The sequence below is a fragment of the Protopterus annectens genome, chromosome 2.part1, assembly GCF_019279795.1.
Source record: "Protopterus annectens isolate FY-2018-M chromosome 2.part1, PAN1.0, whole genome shotgun sequence".
Classification (NCBI taxonomy): domain Eukaryota; kingdom Metazoa; phylum Chordata; order Ceratodontiformes; family Protopteridae; genus Protopterus; species Protopterus annectens.
In genome coordinates, this window is record NC_056729.1 from 1,187,979,761 (window position 1) to 1,188,004,720 (window position 24,960).

The following is a 24,960-nucleotide window of genomic DNA, read 5'->3' on the forward strand; positions in this document are numbered from 1 at the left end:
CCTCACAAAGAGGATTACTGGCCTCAAACAGATGCCATATACTGACCGTCACAAAAAACTCCAGATTTCCTCTGTAGCATATTGCCTACTCCGAAGAAATCTCTGCCTAACATATAAAGCTATGTTAAACCCAGACCTGTTGGACATGCTACACCTAAAGAAATCCCAATCCCTCTGAGCTACATGCTCTAGGGACCTAAACCTTGTCACCACAATAAACAGGACATGCTGGATGGACATGCTGGATGGATAGATTCCTGTCCCAGAGACTTCCTGTACTCTGGAACATGCTACCCATCTATGTCAAGCAAAGTTCCTCATTAGCACTCTTCAAGAAAAATCTTGATGAGTGGATGGGAAATAGGAAATACACCCCGGGGATCACTTCTGTGGTTCTGCTCGACAGGGGCACAGGAAATTAACTTTGTTGGGTGGCATAAGCCAGGGAACCTTGTTGGCTAGGCTTACTTAGGCCCTTGGGCTGATAGCCTAGTACCTACCTATGAACATATGAATTAAATTGAACTGAGAATAACCAGAATGATGTCTTGCAAAACTGTTCCAGTATCACTGACTGATCTATCTCAACAGTGTACTCAATACAAGGGTAGTAGTTCAAATTTGTTTATTTGTGATGACAGAATATGTGTTGTCCAGTCTTTTTCAAATGAATGTTCCAAATTCAGTAGACACTGTTCTTAATAGTGACAGTAAAGGTTTTGATGCATGCTGTTAGCATGCGTCTCAAACTTCCATTTTGCAGGTTTCCTAAGTGATTCCAGACAGAGTTGTAATAGTCTAAGTGTCTCGTAATCTGAGTCCTGTACAAGTCCCCGAACTTTATCAGTCATAAATGCTGGTACATTCAAAGTAACTAATTTTACTTTTTTGCAAAATTTCATAAGCTACTGCATTGCTCATGCTTAATTTTCATTTGTGCAGGTTTAACCAGAGTATTAAATGCACAATGCAAATACATCTGCCTATTCAAAAAATACCTCAGGGTAACATTTGATTATTTATTTATTTATTTTTTGTAAAGGGGGATGTAGTATACAGTGAAAGGAAGCTGCTAAAATGTGTGTGTATGTATGTATATTGTGACATTGACCAAGTCTGTACCATAATGTACTCTCAATACTGAACTGTTGGACAAACTAGATGCGAGATGATAAAGTATTGACATCATATATGATTGGCTGTCATGTCATCTGTAATAAAGTTGCTCATTTACATATATATATATATATATATATATATATATATATATATATATATATATATATATATACACACACACACACACACACACACACACACATGTATATATATATGCATACACACACACACACACACAAAACGTACAATATGCTGGTTGCATAAGTATGCACACCCTTAAACTAATACTTTGTTGAAGCACCTTTTGATTTAATTACAGCATTCGGTCTTCTTGAATAGGAGTCTAAAAGCATGGCTCATCTTGACTTGGCAATATTTTTTTATTTTATTTTTATTTATTGCAGTGGTGCAGCGGTTAACGCTGTTGCCTCACAGCAAGAGGTTCTCCGGTTTGATTCTCGGCTGGGGTGCCTTCTGTGTGGAGTGTGCATGTTCTCCCTGCATTCGCGTGGGTTTCCTCCGCATACTCCGGTTTCCTCCCACATTCTAAAAACATGCTTCTGGAGCATTTCTCCCCGGGCCTATGCTGAAAACAAGATCTATGGAACCTAGTCAGACTTTCCTGGTCAACAAATGTTAAATAAAAATAAAAATAAATAAATTCTTTTGTTGATTTGGATGTATGCTTATGGTCACTGTCGTATTGAAAGGTGAAATTCCTCTTCTTCTGCTTTCTAGCAGACGCCTGAAGGTTTTGGGCCAAAAGTGACTGGTATTTGGAACTGTTCATAATTCCCTCCACCTTGACTAAAGTCCCAGTTCCAGCTGAAGAAAAGCAGCCCAAAAACATGATGCTGCCACCACCATGCTTCACTGTGGGGATGGTGTTCTTTTGGTGATGCAAAGTGGTGTTTTTGTGCCAAACGTACCTTTTGGAATTCTGGCCAAAACTTCAACTTTGGTCTCATCAGATCACAACACATTTTCTCACATACTTTTGGGAGGCGTGATGTATTATTTTGCAAATTTTACCAGGCTGGATATTTTTGTGTGTAAGAAAAGGCTTCCATCTTACAACCGTACCCCATAGTCCAGACATATGGAGAATATGGGAGATTGTTGTCACATGTAGTATACAACGAATACTTGCCAGAAATTCCTGCAGCTCCTTCAGTGCTGCTGTAGGTCTCTTGGCAGCCTCCCTGATCAGTTTTTTGTCTTGTCTTTTCATCAATTTTGGAGGGACGTCCAGTTCTTTGCAACATCACTGTTGTTCCACATTTTCTCCACTTTTTGATGACTGTCTTCACTGTGTTCCATGGTACAGCCAATGCTGTGGAAATTTTTTTGGACCCTTCTCCTGACTGATACCTCTGATGCTTTGTAAGCTCTCTGTGGACCATAGCTTTTGCTATAACAGGCAACTGAGTAAATGTCAGGAAAATCTTACTAGGACAGCAGAACTAGGAGTGTGCACACTTTTTATATCCACTGTACATATACACTTTCGAAGACCAGAGTCACAGACTTGAGTGTCATACAGCTAGCAATGGCTGCTGCTCACATTCAAACTTGAACATGTGTTTGGGCAAGGTGCAGCAGCAGTCTTGAAAGAATGCAGCTACCACCCTTTTCCCAAACACATATTTGAGCTCGAGTCGGGCAAGTGCTGCAGCCATAGGAAGGGAGTAGAAATGGAAGTTTAAATTAGATTTTTAGTTAGCAATCAGGAAGGGACTTTAGATTTAAGGAGTGGGATGGCAATTTTAGAGTTTGATGCGGGAGTGAAGTTTTAGGTTTAATAAGCATAAGCGATCGGGCACATATTAGAGTTGGGCAGCAATCAGGGAATTTAGGTTTAGGGGCTAGAAAGAAGTTTTTAAGCTCTGAGAGCAATGAGAGTACTTTAGTTTAAGAAATGAAAGGAATTTTAGGGTTACACGTAGCTAGGCTAAGACTTACGTTAGGGTTAGGAACCCTATGGGTTCATAGGTTAAGTACTAGGCTAGCTGCCATTGCAGGCTGTTTTAAGCTTAGCCAATTTCCACTTTTGTGTTCAAAATAATCTATCCCATTTGATTATAGACTGGCCCTACCATTTGAAGATTCAGTGACTGCTCCTAGCTAGCATCTTCTGCAAAGTTAACCAGCCAAAACTCTTTGGTATCTATTTTTCTGAAGTAAATGCCAATACCAAACAGGACAGGTCCCACTACAGAATCCAGAGGGACTCCACTGCTGACTGGGCTCTCTGTGGAGGTAACATCCCCTTATTTTGATTATCTGCATCCTATCTGTGAGCTAGTTTTGAGGGTTATATTACATCTATGAGGGTTTTTAGAATAAGAGAAAAGGTTCTGAGAGGGCTATGCAATCCAAAAGGACAGGGTACGGATAGATTGTGTGGGTGTACTAGGAATAGACCAGTATGAGGTAGGGTACTTGCCATTTAGTCCAAATGATAACAAGCTAGTGTACTGTATGCCAAACAGCATGCATCTACTTTCAGTTAACCTTACAAATATATTTATTGTATTTATCTTTTTCCTTATTCCAGTGCTTGTTCATATTCATTAAATTTTTCCACATGTATTTCTTTTCTACAAATATGACACTCCTTATCCACTTCAATATGCAATGCTTTATATTTCACTTTCACTGCTACCCATCATTCTGTACAATTTCATAGAATTTCCTCATTTATTCAAGTTCCCTAAAAAGCTACATCATCTCATTATTTAACTCACTCAGTCTGCACGCATTCCTGTTAACATTTTAAAGCTCCTCTGTCCCTGATATTTTCTTCCTCCAAAATACTGACCATATTGCTGAATTATCTGAAAATTGTATTCTACCTCCATTATCAACTTCCTTTAGTGTATCTGAATATACATTATTTATTACAATCCAATTCCATTCTCAAATTACTCCTAATATAAATATACAGTCTCTCCTGCCCTATAATCATCTTATATTTCCTTACAGTCTGTCTACATACCCTAACATCACTACCTACCATTTTATTTTGTGCCCTAATATCTCAATGGTTAAAGTCTACCCCCAAAGACACAAGCTACAGGGTTTTATTCTGACCTCTGGTTATTGGTTAGGCTTACAATACTATGTAGACTGATTGCGTGGTATTTACCTAGAAAACTGCTACATCCATTTACCTCCATAAGCTTCTTTATTTATGCAAACAATCTGAATCTCCATGTCACTGCCACATATAGGTTCATAGGTTCATAGATTAGTACTAAGCTAACTGCCCTTGCGAGCCATTTTAAACCTAGCTAATTATCCCTTGTGAGACTCAAACCCTGCACTTTGTGTTTGCAAGGCAAACACCTTAACCATTAGGCCACCCTCCCAACCCAACATATGGATACAACACTACCACTATATACCACCCAATAATGATACAACACTACCATTGGAAAAGTGAATCACCACCACTCTTTAAGGAGTTTGTTAGATTAGCCAATGTTGTATCCCAAAAGAAATTCAGTCTTATGAGATGAAATGGAAGAAAAGCAAATTTCAAATGCTGGGCTAAACTGAAATTATTATTAGAGGAATATAACTATGCAAATGACTGCTAGCCAAAACATGAAACAATTTGATGATTTTTATCAAGTGTGATTTACTTGTTTGCTTTTAGTCTGTAAATAGTGTGTATACCTTTGTTTTTGTTATTCATGAAAAATAAAGTTTTCTGAAAAATAAAATCAATGTACACATTCAGCAGGGGGTGCCGAGTTCCAGGTCAACTATGCGCAACTCTGACTTGTTTTCTACTATGGAGTACAGTATTATTTCAGACACAAATATTACACTGTAACTAACAAGTACCCTATATTGTCCATTTGCTGCACAGTAACAAAATTAGTATACAGCACTAGCCATATTCATGGCAAAGTAGTTTACAAGAACCCGTGTTAACTGAAGGCATCAAACTAAGAGTGAGAAGAGGCAAACTGAGGGAAAACAGAAAAAATATACATGGGAAGCAATCTTAGTGCATAATATAAGTAAGAACTATTTGCACTGAGGTTCACAAGGAATGGATACCAAAAAAAGCATTCGGTGACATAACTTCCACCACATAAAGGATAAAATTAATGTAACTGGAATAAGAAAAGGAGAAACAAAACCTGTACTTTACTTATGTGAAGGGCTAAAAAAGATTACTTGTCAATATGCTAGACAAAGAGGAACAGTTGCCAGAGTGCATGACATTTCAGAAGCAGCACTTGATTCCCCAGACACCTGATAATGGGTAAAGCGGGGCCAGTAATTCTAATCTGTAGAAAGAAATCTAACACATAGGTTACCATTCAGTGAGACAACGCAGAACCTGGTAAACAGTATGATTCAGGATATATGAACTACAAGTCAGTTTTTGTTATATGTTGATGCTTGTCCATCAAAATGAGTTAGTGGTATAATGGATGGAAAAAAAACATGATTCCAATCATGGTTCTGAGACATGGATAATAGACATTTACCGGACGAGGAACTCAGAATCCATGGTCCATAGAGGAAGGACAAGAAATGGGACAGGCTAAACTAAAAGCTCATCACAGTGACCAATATAAACAATAGAAAAATAAATGCTTTATTGGAAAAATGAAGCATTCCCGAAGTAACTCAGGTGCACTAGCAGAAGAGCAACAATGCATGTGTTTTGCAATACAAAGTGTCATGGAAATTCACGCATATTCCTCTATGAAAATTCAAAGTGATGACCTGCATGGTGCCAAAGAACCTTCAAATTTCAGCAAATGTCAAAAGAGCAGAGTCTTCACAACTAAGACTCCTTCTGCTTTACTCACACAACACTAGCATCCAAAGCCCATAAAAGACTATTTCAGTGACAGTCACTTATTACTTACCAAGGTTGCTGCAAAATTCCCCAAGCATGCCATCTGGATTAGCTGTAGGAATCTGTGTTAGTCCCGTCAGGATCAAAACATCACTGCTCTTCAGAGATGACTGATCCATTGGCTGAAACAGGTAAAAATGATTAGATCAATAGACATAAAACAAAAAGCAAGGCAAAAATAATCCCAGTGATAAACTAGGTAAACAATATTCCCAGTGTTAAACAATGTAGATAATAATCAGCAAATGTAATATCTGAAGACACACAAGAAAGGGAGAGACCAGAAAGAAGGTCAGTACAGAAAATTCTATCAAGGGTGTTGATGCATTATATGACCCACTGCTTAGAAACCAACAAGGGAAACTCTAGGTGGTCAGTGGAACAAAGAAAGGGTAGTCATGTACACTACTACTAACAAAGGTTCAGAAGCAGCCTTACTTGCCAAGATGGTAGCTAGTCTGGGAAGAAATAGGGTTCGACAGTTTTTCCAAGCTGCTGGGAAAGCTTAAGAGAATGGCATCAGGGGACTGTCACTCAGTACAACCATAAAGCATAAAGAATATATATATATATATATATATATATATATATATATATATATATATATATATTTTGTAATCAATTCTTGGTTTCCGTCTTCCATCCAAGCAATTGTCAAGACTTACTCCTTGACAGGCCTATTAATTTCCTTCTCCCAGTGTCAGAAGATGCCAGGAAGGACAGGTGAAAGCCATGGCTCAAGACCAGTATTCTTCTGGAGACCAAGAGATACTGTAATGCTCCTACAGCTCTTTGCCTGTTGGTAGGCAATTACTGTGTAATGAAACTCTCAGCATTATTATGTGCATTCCTTGGATGCATGTACGTGTTTCTGAGTAATTCTGGGTTCTTGCCAAAATGATGTTCCTGGAGGGATTTGCAAGCTAGTATCAATGTATTCTCCCTTTCCCACCTTGACCAATGCCTGGTCTACTGGTCAAATCTGGCCTGGATAACTTGCGGTCAAAGCTTTCTTTTTTGATATAGCTGATCTGGCAATGCTCAAAAAACATTAAATCAATTCAAAAAGCTTGTCTTGTGCAAATTAAGAAAATATGGTAAGGCCTGTTATCAGTGTCAAGCCTGCTGGGGTGGGGGTGTGATGGGGTCTGTGTCCAAGAGTTCTGAGATGAAGAATTGTTCAGCCATCATAGTGAATTTTTTTAGAAAGGTAGAGCCCCTCACAACTGTAAGCATAAAAAAGGAAAAAAAATAGGACTCAATACATTCACTGTCCACCTCTTATATCAACAAGGCGAGTTCACATATTTTCAAATATTAAGTTTTTCAGTCCATAAGAAGTACAGAGTGACTGCCAAACACACCAACAAATGTAACCCCATCAAATCAACGCAAACAAAAAGAAAACAAAGACAATAAACATTCAAGAATAACTTGCTGAAAAATGCATTTTATGAAGAGAGCAAACTCAAGCATTTATTAAAGTTCATGTTCTATAAAAGAGAACAAACCCAAACTGAATCAATTTTAAAACTTCAATGTACTCCATAAACAGAACAAAATACAAAACCTACCCTAACCATAAACCTCAACTATTAATCCAACTCAGATCCGAAGTCTAAGCCTAAAGTCACTGACATCTATACATATTACAGAAAGGCAATCTACCACTTTGGCAATTTGACATTTATTCAAATGGACTTGAAGTTTCATTTGTAGCTGTATCAGCCAACCAACTTTTTACTCCTAGCCCTGTTTGGCAGCAAAGATCATCCCCAACCAACACTGTTCACATGGCCCAAACAGGTCGAACTATTACAAGTAACTGCCCAGACAATAACTAACTGCAACAATTCACACTGATCCCTAAATAAATGAATAAATAAATAAATGCCCTGTCCAGTTCTTTAATAAACAGATATGCAATCACTTCCACTAGTTGATGTGAGAAAGGGTCCTCCTTGGCGAATCTCCAAGAGGTGAATTCTCTTCTGCTGCCTTCCATCAAATATTTTTCTCCGAGGTTCCCATACCAACAGACACAAAAGCCTGACCTCAACACATGCCTCTTACTACTCCAATGGTGACCTTAATATTACTCTGCAAAAGAATCTAGGGATAACTCTCAACCCTACTCAAACTTTGCCATCGTATCTCCCACCTTCTTTCGCCTTCTGCACACACAGCTATAGCTAGAAATGTGTTAATGTCTAAATTAGATGTAAAACCCGTCCTATGGAGGACACTATCCATCACCCCAGACCCTTTTAACAAGGGTTAGATATCAGAATAGGATTCATAGTGGTGGTTATTCTACAGCCACTGATACCTCAGAGTCCACTACAACACCTGAATATACAAGTGTAAGAAAATCATCATAAAACAGTAACCACTATTAAGCACAGAAGGGCAGAAGGTCCAAGCCAAAACTTTCTTTGGCATCTTCACCCAGGCTGTCAAATACATGACCTCCTGGGCCCAACTCAATGTAAAGAAACGATTGATGTTCTAGAATGTCTAACTCTGTCCAGATGAAGGCAAGTATATGATACAGGATCAGTAAGAACTACAGCCAATGCATTGAGACCCCTCATGGACTATGACAGAGTAATGGTCCGGAACACTACCAAGGCATCTCTTAATAGGTCTTCTCTTGCAAGGCCTCTGCCACAAAACACAACTGTACGAGTACATGCATCATAACAGTACATGTTCAAATAGGATCACTGTTGTAGCAATGTTCATGACAAATGAGAATTAGCCAATAGCAGGACTGCTTCCAACAGGTGGCAGATTTCTGAGCATGGCTGACTTCCCCCACTGTGGAGATGCATACCTGTGACCCCAGGTAAAACAGGCAATCAGAGTGCGTCATCTTCTATCTTTTTTGTAAGAGATAAAGGATATACCAGTTTCAAGGGAACAGCCCTCTTCTGTCTATTCTACTGTTGCTAAATATAGTACAAAATGAGTACTAGATGGTCCAATTGCTTCATACAGAGTTCCTAGAGGCACTTACTGGCTTGGTTTTGCAGAAGTTATGGTGGGTGAGTAGTCACCCTTAATTCATTCCCCTCCTTTACCACAGCCATGAACTAAGGAAAACATCTTTTGCAGGACCCAACATCTTGGATGCAGGTGGGCAGAAACTGGTTCTGCAACAGTGATCCTAATCAAACATATACTATTAAGGTGAATCTGCTCATGTAACTGTACTAGTATCTTTGTACTGAGCACAGCTCTAGCAGTACTCGTGACCTATGGGCAAATTTCCAAAGGAATGCCTTTCCTCTGAGGGCGAACAGAGCTAGTTCCTGCATAGGTTTTCTGGGAAAGACTCATTCAGACTCTGTTACACTTTGCTGTGAAGGAAAGGTTAGTTTGCTGCAGTTTGTTGTATTTTGTATTACTTTATTGCCTTTTTATATTTTGAATACTGTGATTTGTTTTCTTTACCTTGTGTTTTACTTGTAGTCTACTTTTAACTGCATATTAAAACTTCAAAAGAGACCACAGCTATGTCTCTTGTGAGTCAGGCAGAAATTAAAACTGATCTATTAAGGACTCGTACATAAGATAGAAGAGGTTAATCATTTGTGAACTGAGGGGGTGGAGCTAGGTATTAAACCTTCTATTTAAGGGGTAAAATAAAACATTTCAGAGCTTTACTAGGAAAGGCTCACCCAGACTTTGCTACACTTTGCTGTGAAGGAAAGGTTAGTTTGTTTTTTTATTTGTTGTATTTTGTATTACTTTATTTGCCTTTTTAAATTTTGAATACTGTGGTTTGTTTTCTTTACCTTGTGTTTTACTTGTAGTCTGCTTTTAACTGCATATTAAAACTTCAAAAGAGACCACAGCTCTGTCTCTTGTGAGTCAGGCAGAAACCCCCCCACCTTGTTACTATTCTGTTCTTAAACACCACTGTCTTTCTAGTTGCCTTCCCCTTATGTTAATTTGACCATATATCTCATTTCCTCTCTTCTTTCACTGGCTTGTGTGAGTAAGCACAAAATAATCATTTTGTGAAATCACTATCCTTCAACTATTTAAATTTATTGGCCATCCTACTGTATTCCATAGTACCAGAATACAAAAGTTACCACCCCCTTTCATTCTATCTTGCTGTTTGAAAAATAGTGACTCCCCACTAAAACTTAACTTTTTAGACAGGTAAAACTTAAGTTACCTACTTTCACATCTAACTTCTCTAGTGCACACTGCAGTGTTTAGGATAAACTATTTTCATCTTACCTTTAAGCATCCCTGTGACTAGCACTTGTTCTAATACCTGCTGGAAAGCACTACGAAGCCTTAAACTGATACAAACACTCAACTCTCCTTGTTAATAAAGAGAAATTAATCATAGGCACTAAACAACCTATAATTGCAAAGTAGCTTGCTAAGGTAAGGGAAAACAGCTCCTGTACTTTAAAAAAAAAGCACAAACCAGGCATGTCCAAGGGTCAGCTACTGGTGATTTCTCCCTTCCACCTGGTGAATCTGGGCAAACTGGGGCAATGCAGCAATTGTCTCATGTACGCAGACAACCCTCTCCTCCTACCACCCAACACTACAACCTGTGAGAGATGCACTTACATAGCCAAACTGAAAGCAAAGCTCTCTCTACCCAAGATTGTGCTAGACAGTTAAGAGGAGAAGGTCAACACCCACACTATACCTCAAGCAACACATAGCCCTTCTAATCCCACACTACCAAAACCCACACAAAGCAACACTAAATTCATATATGCGGAGGCCCTTAACTTTAACCTGCCCAAGCAACAAGGACATCCGAAGCTGAAATGCAAACAAACACCAATCACAACCAGTGTCACACAGCTCACAACAGCAGTGTGCCACCCAGCAACAGCCCCTAAGGCAAGACAATGTACCTAACACTTCAGTCATAGGTGACTCTATAGTCAGGCACACTGACGTCCCACTCACCAGGCTGAACAAGGAGAAAATTACAGTCAGCTGCCTGTCGGGTGCCAGGCTCCGTGACATGATACATGCACTCAAGTCACTCCACAAGTACAAATATGACTCTGTCATTGTCCATGTTGGAGTGAATGACTTGAGACATACTTCTCTGGACTACATCAAGAGAGACATGAAAGTGCTCTAGGATCATGTGGTCCAGGCAGGTATGACCCTAGCCCCGAGTAGCATCCTGCCTTCGCCCAGAATGATACCACAATATAAGGACAAAATTATTGACTTTAACAATTGGCTAAGCTTCTGGTGTCATTTAAAGGGGATCCAGTATCTGTCTGCCTGGGATGACATGATTGACAGACCACGATGATTTTGCCAGAGATGGTCTGCACCTGTCACCCCTGGGATTCAGGTTACTGGCTAAAGCTCTTGCCACCCCTATAGTGCCTTTTTTAGGCAAAGTTCAAAGGACAAAACCACCACCCGTAACAGGTATAAGCATGCAAAATCCGAAGGTAATGTTACTCAATCCTAGAAGTCTAAACCTCAAAATGCACTCTCTCGAGGCACTCCTAAAAATGGAGAACATTGATATCTGTGCAGTAACTGAGACCTAGTTCAAGGCTCCAGAGAGCACCCCTGCAATACCAGGCTACAACTCTTAACACACTTTTCGGCCACCAAACCAGGATCGAAACACTAAAGGTGGGGGAGTGTCCACATTCACCAAGAATATTCAAACCACCAGGCTAGTTGCCCAACACAATGCGTATGAAATTCTCCAGGTGCAACTAACACTAGGTAAGACTGCAATCCAAATTGTAGCTTGCTACAGATCCCCCACCATGCCCCAAGATTCTCACTACACCTTTCTAAACTGGAAAATATTAAAATACAGCCAAACACCCTAATACTGGGCGACTTCAACTAACCTGCCATTAAGTGGGAAAACTACTCGTGTACCAACACCTTTGCCCAAGGGTTCTTGGAATTCATAAATTCCAACACCCTGGATCAACTAATCCATTGTCCCTCCAGGGGCTCCAATTTCCTAGACCTGGTCATTACCAACATGGAAAATTGATGCTGCACACCTATGGTCAACCCATTGTTGGTCAGGTCAGACCATAAGCTAATCACCCTTAACATCCACATCCTACCTCCAGTAAGGAAACCTCTATAAAAAACTTATCCAAAGCCAACTTCATGCTACTCAAGTCAGAAGTGACAAACTTCATGACATCCATGCAGACGGGAACTGAAAGTTCAACTGCTGAGTCCTACACTAAGGCACTGTACGAGCACATCCACTCATGCATGAATCATTCCATCCCAAATAGAACCAAGATGCTCTCCTCCAAAATATGACGCCAATCTGGTGGTCCCCTGCCATAAACAAACTTTACAACAAAAGGAAGAAACTGTTGCAGAAAAGAGGAAAATCCCAGGATGCAAAAAACTCCCTTACCAGCCTCAGTAAGAAGCTGAGATCCCTCATAAAATCCTCCAAAGCTAGTTATGAAAATAAAATTGCCAAAGATTCCAAAGACAACCACAAGGCATTCTATAACGATGTCAAGAATCTAAATGGCAATGCTCAGACCTGCTCTGAGCTACAACAGAATGGCATTAAATATACTGATCTCAAGGATATTGCCAATATCCTGGCAGATCGATTCAGTGCCAACTTCACCCCCCTCTCACCCCGAAAATGGCCCATCTCAATACTGGAAGATTACCAAATTCTGGTAATAACGGCCACACAGGTAAAAAATGCACTCTCCAAAGCTAAGAATACAGCATCCATGGGACCAGATGACATCCCGGGCTGTGTACTACATGAACTATAAAATGAACTGGCACCTCACCTAAGTGTCATGTTTAATCATAGCCTCACCTCAGGCTTCGTGCCCACTGAGTGGCGTACAGCTACAGTTATCCCACTCCACAAGGGGGGGGGGTCCACCTTGGATCCCGGGAACTACCGCCCCATCAGTCTGACAAGCCTGATCTGCAAGGCCATGGAACATATTATCATGGAACTTATAAACAAAGACATTGGCAACCTTCAAACACTTGACCCCACCCAGTTTGGGTTCGTGAAGGGCAGATCTTGTCTCCTGAACCTGACTGACTTCTTTGAATCAGTCTCAGGGCCATGGACGAGGGTAAGGCAGTCCACACAGCCTATCTGGACCTCACCAAGGCCTTTGACACCATCCCCCACTCTGGAATCATAGCTAAACTTACTAAACTGGGCATTAATCCCTATGTCACTCGGGTTGCCAACTGGCTTACTGACAGAACCCACATTGTAAAAGTTGCTGACTCCAAATCCAGCTCTAGACAAGTGACAAGTGCAGTACCTCAGGGTTCAGTCCTGGGACCACCCACTCTTGTTTAGCATCTACTTCTCTGAACTACAGGCCAATACTAAGGGACTCTGGCTAACAAAGTTCACAGATGACTGCAAACTGGGAGCCAATATTGAATCTCCAAATGATGAGGATACTCTACAAAAGAGCCTTACAGAAACAGATGCTTGGTGCCAGAGCCATGGGCTCAAGCTCAACGCCAAGAAATGTATAGTTATCCCCTTTGGGAAAAAACATGTATCCGTGAATTACCACATATTGGCTAAGGCTCTTGCCACCCCTATAGTGCCTTTTTTAGGCAAGGCTCAAAAGACAAACCCACCTCCTTAGAAAACAATAATGGAAAAAAACTAAGGGTAATGCTGCTCAACGCCAGAAGTCTAAATCTCAAGATGCAGGCACTTGATGCACTCCTCAGCATGGAGAACATCGACGTCTGTGCAGTAACTGAAACCTGGTTCAAGGCTCCTGAGAGCACCCCAGCGTTACAAGGCTATACCTCGTATCATGCTTTTCGGCCCCCAAACCCGGGCCGAACCACAAAGGGAGGGGGAGTGTCCATATTCATCAAGGACACCCACACCTCCAGGTTAGTAGCAACACATGAAGCATCAGAGACCATACAGGTGCAACTAACCATAGGCAAAACTGCTATACAACTGGTAGCATGTTACAGACCACCCTCCCAATCTCAGGAACTCCACTCAGCCTTCCTGAAGACACTGGAGGATATGAATGTATCACAAAATACCATCATACTGGGAGACTTCAAATACCCAAACATAGATTGGGTACATTATTCTAGCCCAAAGGTTCCTGGAATTCATAAATTCAAATGCACTGGAACAATTAGTCACCTCTCCCACTAGGGGAGATAATATACTAGACCTGATCATCACAAACATGGGGACAAAATGCTCCACACCGGAAGTATACCCCTCACTAGTGAGATATGACCACAAACTAATCACCCTGGATATACATATCCCACCTCCAGCCCCCAGCACAAAAGACTACAGTGAAAAACTTCTCAAAAGCAGACTTCACTCTTCTTAAGACTGAGATGGTATCCTTTAAGCCCACTGTGCCAGTGGATACCTCATCCCACAATGCCGAATCCTTCACAAATGCTTTCTATGGACATCTCCAAGAATGCATGGATCATGCAATCCCAAACAAATCCAAGTCCCTCTCCACCAAAGGTAAGAGTCTTGTCTGGTGGATCTCAGCCATAAACAAATTGTATAACAAAAGAAGGAAGCTACTGCACGTCAGAGCAAAATCCAATGAAGGGAAGACATCTCTGATCAACATTAGCAAAAAACTACACACTCTCATAAAAACATCCAAGGCCAACTTTGAGAGAAAAATCGCTAAGGACACTAAAGATAACCACAAAGCCTTCTTCAGCTATGTTAGAAACCTGGGCGGAAACCCTCAGATATGCTCAGAGTTGGTTCACAATAAAAAATACACTGAACCCACAGATATTGCCAACATTCTGGCTGACAGGTTCAGTGCAAATTTCTCCCCTCCTTCACCCCTAAAAGAAGAAATACTTATCCCAGCTGAATGTAATCTCCCTGTTATCTCAGATGTCCAAGTGAGAACCGCCCTAAACAAAGCAAAAAACACAGCATCAATGGGACCTGACGGTATCCCGGGTTGCGTGTTACGTGAACTCCAAGAGGAGCTAACCCACACATAAAAATGCTATTTAACCTTAGCCTTACTTCGGGATATGTACCTGAACACTGGCGTACAGCTACAGTGGTCCCACTCCACAAGGGGGGGTGCCTCTACAGACCCTGGAAACTACCGCCCCATAAGCTTAACCAGCCTGGTCTGCAAAGCTATGGAAAGAATCATTATGGAACTCATAAACAGAGACATAGGGGACCTACAAACACTTGACCCCACCCAGTTCGGCTTTGTAAAGGGCAGATCCTGCCTTTTAAACCTGGCTGACTTTTTTGAAACAGTCACTAGAGCCATTGACGAGGGCAAAGCAGTCCATACAGCATACCTGGACTTGGCTAAGGCCTTCGACACAATACCCCACTCAGGCATCATAGATAAGCTCAACAGCTTAAATATAAACCCTTATGTCACTAGATGGGTTGCAAACTGGCTAAAGGACAGAACCCATAAAGTTAAAATCGCTGGAGCAATGTCAGACACAAAGCCAGTCACAAGTGGTGTCCCACAGGGATCTGTCCTGGGACCCCTCTTGTTTGGCATTTATTTCTCAGATGTTAAAGCAAACACGGAAGGGCTGTGGCTGACAAAGTTCGCAGATGACTGCAAACTAGGCGCCATAGTTGATACACCAGCAGACACACACATCCTACAAAAAGGCCTCACAGAAACGAACAACTGGTGCCGGAGTCACGGCCTTAAACTAAATGCCAAAAAATGTATAGTCATCCCCTTTGGGAAAAACAAAGTACCCACAAATTATCACATAGACAACAACCCACTGAGTACTGAAAAAGTAATCAGAGACCTAGGGACCCAAGTCGACAGCGACCTCTCATTTGATACCCAAGTTGCCAAAGTGGTTAGAAAAACATTCTACCTTGCACACCTCATCATGAAGGGATTCACATCCAGATCCAAGGATGTCATTGTACCCCTATATTCCTCCCTCATCAGACCCATGATTGAGTACATTCCCCCATTTGGTATGTACCTCACCTGGCATTTGCAACAGCTGGAGAGACCACAAAAGTACCTCACCAAGAGGATCAAGGGTCTCCAACATATGTCTTATTCTGCCAGACTAAAGAAACTTCAGCTCTATTCAGTATCATACCGCCTGCTCAGAGGTGATCTCTGCCTGACGTACAAGATCATGTCCAATCAGGATCTGATGGACATGCTCCACCTCAAAAAATCCAAGTCCATCAGGACCACGAGAGCTAAAGACTTAAACCTCGGCACAAGTATGAATAGGACATGCTGGAGGGATAGATTCATAACCCAGAGGCTTCCCATGCTTTGGAACAAGATCCCAGTTCGTATTAGGCAGAGCCCCTCACTGACTCTCTTCAAGAGAAATCTTGATGAGTGGATGGGAGATCGTAAGTTTACCCCAGGGGTCACATCTGTGTCACTGCTAGACAGGGGCACAGTAAACTAATTCTATTATATAAGGGGACCTTCATTGCGTCACTACTAGACACAGTATGCTTAATTTATTCTGTACATTTTTGTACCATTTCATGGGGTGGCAAATGCCACATCACTATGGCTAGGCTTACAAATGCACCAGGGCAGATAGCCTAGTACTATACTATGAAACATAGGTGGCAGTACACTAAACACCGAAAATGTGATAAGAGATGTAGGGACACAGGTGGACAGTGGTCTCACCTTCGATAACCACATCGCCACAACAGTCAACAACCTTCGATGTGGCACACCTCATCACTAAGGGCTTTTTATCCAGAAAAAAGGAGGTCATTGTCCCACTGTACTCATCCCTCATTAGACCCATTATAGAATACAACACCCCATTTGGTATGTACCTGTCAAGACACCTGCAACAACTGGAAAGGCCGCAGAAATACCTCACTAAAAGAAACACAGGCCTAAAGCAGATGCCCTATGCTGACCGCCTTAAACTCCAGCTATACTCTGTCGCATATCGTCTACTCAGAGGCGATCTCTGCTTAACAGACAAGGCCATGTCAAACCCAGAGCTGTTGAACATGCTACACTTAAAGAAATCCCTCAGAGCCACACGCTCCAGGGATCTAAACCTTGTCATCACAGTAAACAAAACATGCTGAAGGGATAGGTTCCTGACCCAGAGACTCCCCAGACTCTGGAATAGACTGCCCATACATGTCAAGCAGAGCGCCTCTTTGGCCCTCTTCAAAAGGAACCTTGACGATTGGATGGGAGAAAGGAAATTTGCCCCAGGGATCACATCGTTTGCCCTGCTAGACAGGGATCCAGGAAGTAAATAGTGTGGGAAGAAATAGCCAGGGAATTATGGCTAGGCTTGTATAGGCCCTAGGGCCGATAGCCTAGTACCAACCTATGAACCTATAGGCAGCCTTTTAGTGAAGACCAGTCAAAACTGCAGTTCCAACTTTTGCTCTAATCCTGAATTTTTTAAATCCAGTTTACACTACTGGTCTATTTAAGAGTAGCCTCCACTGTTAGGCAATTTGGGTGGACCCTGAGATATGCAGAAAAGATGTGGATGGAGGACCAGGCAGCTACCTCACAAACTTAGCAGAGAGATGCTTTATGAAGGCTGTTGACAAAAAGACTGCCTTGAAAGAAAGCGCTTTCACCAGCCCTGCAAGTCTCTTCACGTCTTTCAAAACAAAACAGGATGCAGTTAGCTAACCATTTGAAAAGGGTTTGCTGAGTCACTGCTTTGCCCTGCCTCCCCAGGACAAATACCAGAAATAGCTAATCTGTCCACTTAACATCCTTGTTCCTATCCAGGTAATAATAGCTTTCTTTAATGTATATTTTAGTTTCAATTCACATCTTACACTATTTAACTATAGTGTTTAAATGGTGCTTTACTGTAACACTGTTCAGTTTTAATTAGCATTTCAACAAATTAGAACAAGAACTGACCAAGGCATGTCCAGAGGATGCAAGGTCTTCTCACCTTAATTTTGTAGCCTGGGGAAGAAAACAGGCAGAGTCCGAGGGAAAATCCTATTACCTTGGACTTGAAGGGCGGGACTGGTTCTAAGATTCACCCTATATGTGTGGAACACAGCAAATGTTTTCTTGCACATTGAAGCATATATTTCAACCTACTTTCTTGTGGATGTCATGAGCTCCAACAATGTCATCTTTCATAATTGGTACTTCAGGAGAGTACGGGCTGGTGGTTTATGGGGATCTAGAATCAACTTCACTAGTAGAAAGTTGAGACCCTAAAAGGAGGACGAATACCCCAACTCTGGAGTACAGAGAAGGACTCATTTTAAGAACTGTTTTATCAGCAAGTGGTAGACCAAGGTGGATGATGTGGGGAGCATGATGAAATGGCCATCACATGCTCTTTGACTGAGGCATAGGGCAAATCTACTGCAAAATAATCTGACAGATAAGAAAGTACTACTGGCAGTACTGAGTAAGTCCATTCCTGGTACTTCTTATTGGACAATATGAAACATCTTCTCAGTTTCACAAGGTAAGACTTCTTTGTAATATTTAAGCATATCCTCAGAATATAAGTGTTTGACTTGAACATACATCAGATTCACCCGGCCAGTGGTCTAAGACCCTGTAGCATCCAGTACATCCAGCTACTGGACTTTTGCATAAGATGGGTTTATGGCTGGAGCAGGCTGTATTGGGTACTTTTCCCAACTTCGTCAACAGGAAGAACCACTGAAGTCTTGGATAAAAGGGGGTCTGCAGAAACAAATCATGAGACTCTCAATTTTCTTCCTTTGTAGTTCCATTTGCAGATGAGAAGTTGGGAAGAAAAGACCATTTCAAGTGAAAAAGAAGGCATACACTGCATGCGGCCTTCTGCACTGGAATATTGTAAAAGAAAAAAAAAACCCAAAAGCTGTTGATCATCTGCAGATGCAAACAAGTCTATGCTGAATATTTCCCATGTAACTGTCAATTACATGGTACTCACTGTGCCAATAATGTTCATCAGATACATGTCACTCTGAGATTTATCTGGTATTACAAATGCAACTCTCAAGCTTGCACTGCTAGTCTGAAGACAGGATAGGGACACATGCCCTCCCGTTTATGTACTACATGACAGTGTTGTTGTCTATGGTTAAGTGCAGCACCCTAGGCTTCCATATCAGCTGGAAAGTCTGGTAGGCCAGTATGGAAATTAAACAAAAGTTATGTATTCACCATAACAATAGATCTGTGTTGTCCGTTTCTGTACTTTCCTCAATGGATAGGTCTCAGATCCGACCTCCGATCCAGCCACAGCCACTTCCAAACTTTGGATCCAGTGCTCAGGCTGCTCTCCCTACCCACAATCCCTGTGAACAGGATCAGCTATGTCAGCTTGTGTTTGCCCATCCAAAAAAGGCAGTGTAATTTATAAACTATAGCTGTAAACTACCCAAAAGAGCAGGTGATTTAAATAGTGGTAATTTGTATGAGGAAAGAGAGACAGAAAAAGACAATACCTTCAGGAGGCAGAGCCAGGTCAGCTAGATCCATCTCAGAATGGAATTATATTGTAAACAAACTATACTGCTATAAAAACAAAATAAGAAGGGGGATGGTGGGAGGATAGTTGAAGGAAGGATGGAAAGACACAACACAGGCGTATCAGTGCGATTACATAATTTTCATATCCGATGTTGTCTTTTCCTTCCCTTCTTCAATGGATGAGACAGAGTCCCCAGCTACTTTTACACTTACAAGGCCTCAAATGAAGATAGTCTGGAGCACAAGCTAAACCAAAGGAGGCCCTAGATCTGGATTCCAATTTGTAAAGTGAGATGAAAGTACAAACCTTGGACCAGGTACCTGTAGCACATATGTCATCAATTGGAACACTGGAGAAAAAAGCTGTAGATGAAGCTACAGATAAGGTAGGATGATCTTTTGGAGTGGAATGTTGAGAAATTCACTTTTTATGGTAAACAAATGGAATGCACTGAGTCAACCATCAAAAAAAGAGTGACTTTGGACACAGCTTTTCCTAATTAAGTACTGGAGAAGGACACAAATAACCAGTCAGAGTTTCTGAAGAGCTTAGTGAAGTACAGATAAAAAGTAATTGGCAGTGAACATCAAGTAAATGCAGTTGTTTGAGAAATTTGGGAAGGAAACTGAAAGATATGTAGCTTGATTAACGGTGGAGCCTGAAGCCACCTTGAGGAGAAAATAGGGATTGGTTCTCAGAGATACTCTGTCCTTATGTAAAATTAGGTATGGAGGCTTTGAAGATAATGCATGCAGCTCAGACATTCTTTTGGCAGATGTGACAGCCACCAGTAATAAAGTCTTCCAGGATAAAAAGTTAACATCCACTTTTGCAGCAGGTTCAAAAGGAGGGACAATAAGGGCCTGCAAAATGATGGTGATATCCCATGAAGGAACTGGATCTTTAAGTGGAGGCTGAAGTAAGAAAGTGCCCTTGAAAAATGGCCTTGAACAATCTCAGAGAAGCTATATGTGTATGATTTTTCAACTATGTGGAATCAAAGAACTTGCAACTAACTGAACTTCAATAGTGGAACAGTTGCCATCACTTTGAAAAAAAGTGTGCAAGGAAGTCCAAAATAGATGGAAGAGGGGCCGAAAAAGCATCAATATTTTTCTCTACAGCACAAATACAAAACCTTTTCCAGTTGTTTCTATAAACATTCTTAGTGGAAGGTTTCTGAGAGGAAGACAAAATGCACACAATTGGGGATGACAACCCGGACTGTTAAATCATCATTGGAATTGGAGAAATCAAGTGATTAGTTTGAAGGATTGAGTGTTTGGGTGAGGCAGCCCCGATGGCTGAGAAAGTAAACCTGGGTCCGAGCACAGAACCTAAAGCAGGTGAATTAGATGAGGCCAGAGAAAGGGAAACCACACCTGTCAAGGCCAATAAGGGGCTGCGAGGATAACCTTGACCTTCATCACAGATGCTTTTTGTAAAAACTTTGGAATCAGCTGTGTCCAGGGAAGGCATAAAGGAGACCTGGGGGTCAAGGATGCATTTAGAGGGACCTGAGTTGACTCCCCCCTCGAGGCAAATTAGAACAAAACTTGTGGCATTGAGTGTTGTGGGGAAAGGCAAAGGGATCACAAAACCATCTGACCTAATGGCTGAAAATCCATTCCATTCCTGAGGAGTTGAGGGACCACTCATGAGGGAGCAGAATGGATCTGCTCAACTTGTCTACCAGTATGTTGGATTTCCCTGAGATGTACATTGCAATTAGAAAGTGGCAAGATGGTATCGCCCACTGCCACACTCTCATGGCCTCTCAACAGAGGATACGATCTGGTTCCTCCATGTATGTTGATGTAGCAGATGACTTCCATGTTGTCTGTTTGTATGGAAAACACACCTAAAGGAGAGAGTCCTGACTGCTCTTGTCTCCAAAATACTGATATGAAGACTGGTCTCTGTCTAAAACCACATGCTTTGGACAGTCTTTCCCAGATAATGCCACCCCACCCAGTTGGGAAGCATCTGTGGTCACTGTGGCTTGGGGAAAGGGCAAAATGAATGGACGTCCCTGTAGAACATGTGGAGACTCTAGCCACCATTTAATGTGTGTCCTGCAGATATTTGTTAGACTTAATAGAAAGGATAAAGGTGGTTTTCTGATTGACCACTGAACTGCCAGGGCCCACTGAAATCTATGCATGTAGAATTTAGAGCAGCCATAGAACCTAAAAGACAAAGGCCTAGTCTTGCAGGTAGCTTCCAGTAGCACAGAAGTTCTAGGGCTTGTTGGTGAAGAGATGAAATTCTTGAAGGGGGAGCTTTGCTATCTGAAATTTTTTGTCGAATGTTGCTCCAATGAGTTCCAGAGACTGAACTGGTTGTAACCTGGACTATATTTTTAGATCAGCATGATTCCTAAGTATGTGCATAGTTGGAGCAAGGAGTACCTGGCTTGAATGAGTAGATCCCTGGTAGGAGTTCAGATATGGTAACACTTGAAAATCCTGCAGTTGTACATTATCTGCTACCACTGACATATACCTGCTAAACACCTGGGGGAGGGGGGGGTCTGTGGTAGTCAAAAGGGCAGTTTCTGAACTGGAAATGACCATCTCACAGCCAGAAGTGAAGTTACCACCTGGAGCACCTATCTATCTTTATATGGTAGTGAGCACCCTGAAGATCTATCAAGCATATCCAACCGTCCTTCCTCAGCAATGGGAGAACAGACTGAAAAGTGACCGTGCCAAATTTTGCTTTTATTTTACAAAGTTGTTTAGTCGAATTAGGCTCCAAAATTGCCTTAGATCCTTGTTTTTCTTTGGCACTACAAAGAAATCTTGAGTAAATTTCAGATTCTTTCTGGTTTGGTGGGACTTCTAATTACTCCATCTCTTAGTAGCTTCTTTATTTCTGAAATGGATACTTTCCATTGTGAGGGTGGAACATTGGGAATTCTTTTTTGATGCGATGAAAGGGTGTGACATAACACCTCTGGTTACAATCCTCTGCACCCATTTGTCATGAGTGATGAGCACTCAGGTTGTTGGGTGCAGAGAAAAGCACCCTCCTCCAACAGCCTCCAGAGTATGACGAGAAAACATTCAGGAGCTCTGGAAAGGCTTCTCTGACAAATTACCCCCAGACACCTTGGTTTTGTCGACCACTTCTGTCTCATGGGGGATGTCCATTATAAGAGTTGCCCCCTCTGCCTCAGGAAGCTTTCTCTCCAGAAGTGTCCAATATAAACTCCTGGGACTTCTGAAATCAAATTTCCTTACCTCCTTTCTGATTTCTGGAGAAGATCCACTGAGGTATTGAGCATTTGATCTCTACAGCAGAAAGGGATTTACCATCCTTCTCACTTCTGGAGACTGGTTTTGAAGTTAAAGAAACTAACAAGATTGATCCACCATGAAGAGCATTAAGGAAGGACATCTTGACATGTTGCACAAAATCTCAAAGCTGCACCCAAGGTTGGCTTCCTGAATGAAATGTCTGTACCAACTGCTCTAGATGCACCCTCTATAGCATTAGTGAAAGTGCAAACAGGCACTGGAAAGGGACTGGAGGGTAGTCAACTATGAATCAATAGCCTTCTTTTGATTCACAAACAAGGTCCCTGGGAGAGATCTGGTGATCTCCTAGGTCAAATCTCTCTGAAAGGGGGTGACACGCCAAATAATTCAACGCTCTCACTGAAAAAGTAGATGAAGCATACACACACTTCCCAAGCATGTCCAGCGCACATGACTCCCTGTTAGGTGGATGGACAGAACAGCTATCTTCTGCCAGTTCCTTCTTAGTGGCTGCCACCACTACAACAGGACCCTTGCACCAATACAGTCTATCATTAGGAGCTACCAAATATTTATCAGACTTCTAAGGAATAGGTTCATCCACAATCGGTTCCTTCCATGCCTGTGATGACATTAAGCCAATCATCTTGCTAAGGGAGGGAACCCTCCAAGTAGTAGATGGGCCAAACTTGAAAGCTTCAGGGAACACTGACTCCTTCAGATAAGGGTTTTGGGAGGGCCAGCCCCCTCTCTCTGTCTAAGAAATTCCAGAATCTCTCTAAATGAGATGTCCTCAAGGAGGGATCTAAAGGAACCTCCTCCACTGAAATCAGTGTCAGTGGTCAGAGATTCCGCAGGTGAATCTAAGTACCTTCTCTTGCACTTGCGCTTCTGGTGGATGTCTGGTGTAAGAGGCTCAGGAGAGGACTTGGATATAGAGATGGATTCTCTATGGAGAACAGGCTAAAAGCTTTCCAAAATTGTATGCCCCAACAGAACAGGAAGAGTAGGCTTCAAATCCTGGAAAGCTTATGAGGTTGGGTAGGATCCTGTGCTGAAAGGACATCTCGCTCTCTGTGCCGGGTGAGAACTTTCTCAAAAGCCTTGAATGCTGAGCTCAAGATGGATTCAGGGAGCCCTGCCTCCAAAGCTGAAACTTCTGAAGGTACCTCAACACTGGAAGCTGTCCAACTCTGGTCCGGGGCTTATGTTGGAACTGAACTATCAAATGACTTCATATACAATCATAACACATCAGAATCAGAACCGACATTCTGCCTTGAAGACCGAGATGCAGCCGACATTGTCAGAGAACTTATCAGAGTCGAACAAGATGGTACTTCCGATCCGATCCAGACCTACGTTGTACTAACAATGGAGTCAAGGGCTACAATCTTAGAAGACACATCTGAGAAGGAACTATTAAACATCTAGGGGAAGAGATACCTCCCTGAACAGATGATGGTCAGTGCTGGGAGTACCCCCAGCTGGATTTGGGTCTGCAAGAAATGCCTCACCATCCTGTGGCTGTCCACTTCAGTGAGGCTCTGAGAAGATCTAAATTACACAGAGAGATGGAAGGTGCAAACCGGTAACTAATAAAAAACAAGTGCACCAAACCTCAGCACAAATGCCAGTAGTAGGGCTAATATCCAAAAGTGCAGTCACAACAGGAAAGACTTTCCAATCCAAAAAGGCAGCTTATTAAAGTGTGATACAAACGGCAACAAGAATACGTAGTCCGTAGTGCCACTAGAGAGTAGTATATCAATAAGAAATGCATTTGATTTTAAATATATTTATTCTTGTTATATTTATTAAGTATCAATTTTAAACAATATGTATTTTAAATAACATTTTTATGCATTACAACAAACCCTTCTACACATTTCATTGTTCTGTTGTATGAAAATGACATTTTAGTTGAAGATATTGTATTGTGATGTTTTTAGTATTGCTTACAATGAATTATTCACTATTTAATCCAATATTCAATTTCATTGGTTGTTTTGTATTTAATTGGGGTATTTAATTGATATCTGGATGCGCATGTTTTATCTGATGAAGTTTTGGATGAAATGTGGATGTTATACTGATTACGTATTCTTGTTGCCATTTGTATCACACTTTAATAAACTGCCTTTTTGGATTGGAAGATCTAAATTACCTTAAGGAAAAAGTGGAGAAAGGAGGCCTGGGCAGACA

The 24,960-nt window shown here is 41.5% G+C and overlaps 1 protein-coding gene across 1 annotated transcript in view; it reads right to left on the reverse strand.

Annotated features, from left to right (window-relative positions):
• The window catches only part of INTS9 (integrator complex subunit 9), a 943,738-nt gene that overhangs the window by 635,200 nt on the left and 283,578 nt on the right, over positions 1–24,960 (reverse strand). Inside the window, exon 5 of the mRNA XM_044062717.1 lies at positions 6,015–6,126. Within this exon, the coding sequence (XP_043918652.1) occupies positions 6,015–6,126 (112 nt within the window). The remainder of the gene's footprint in view (positions 1–6,014; positions 6,127–24,960) is intronic.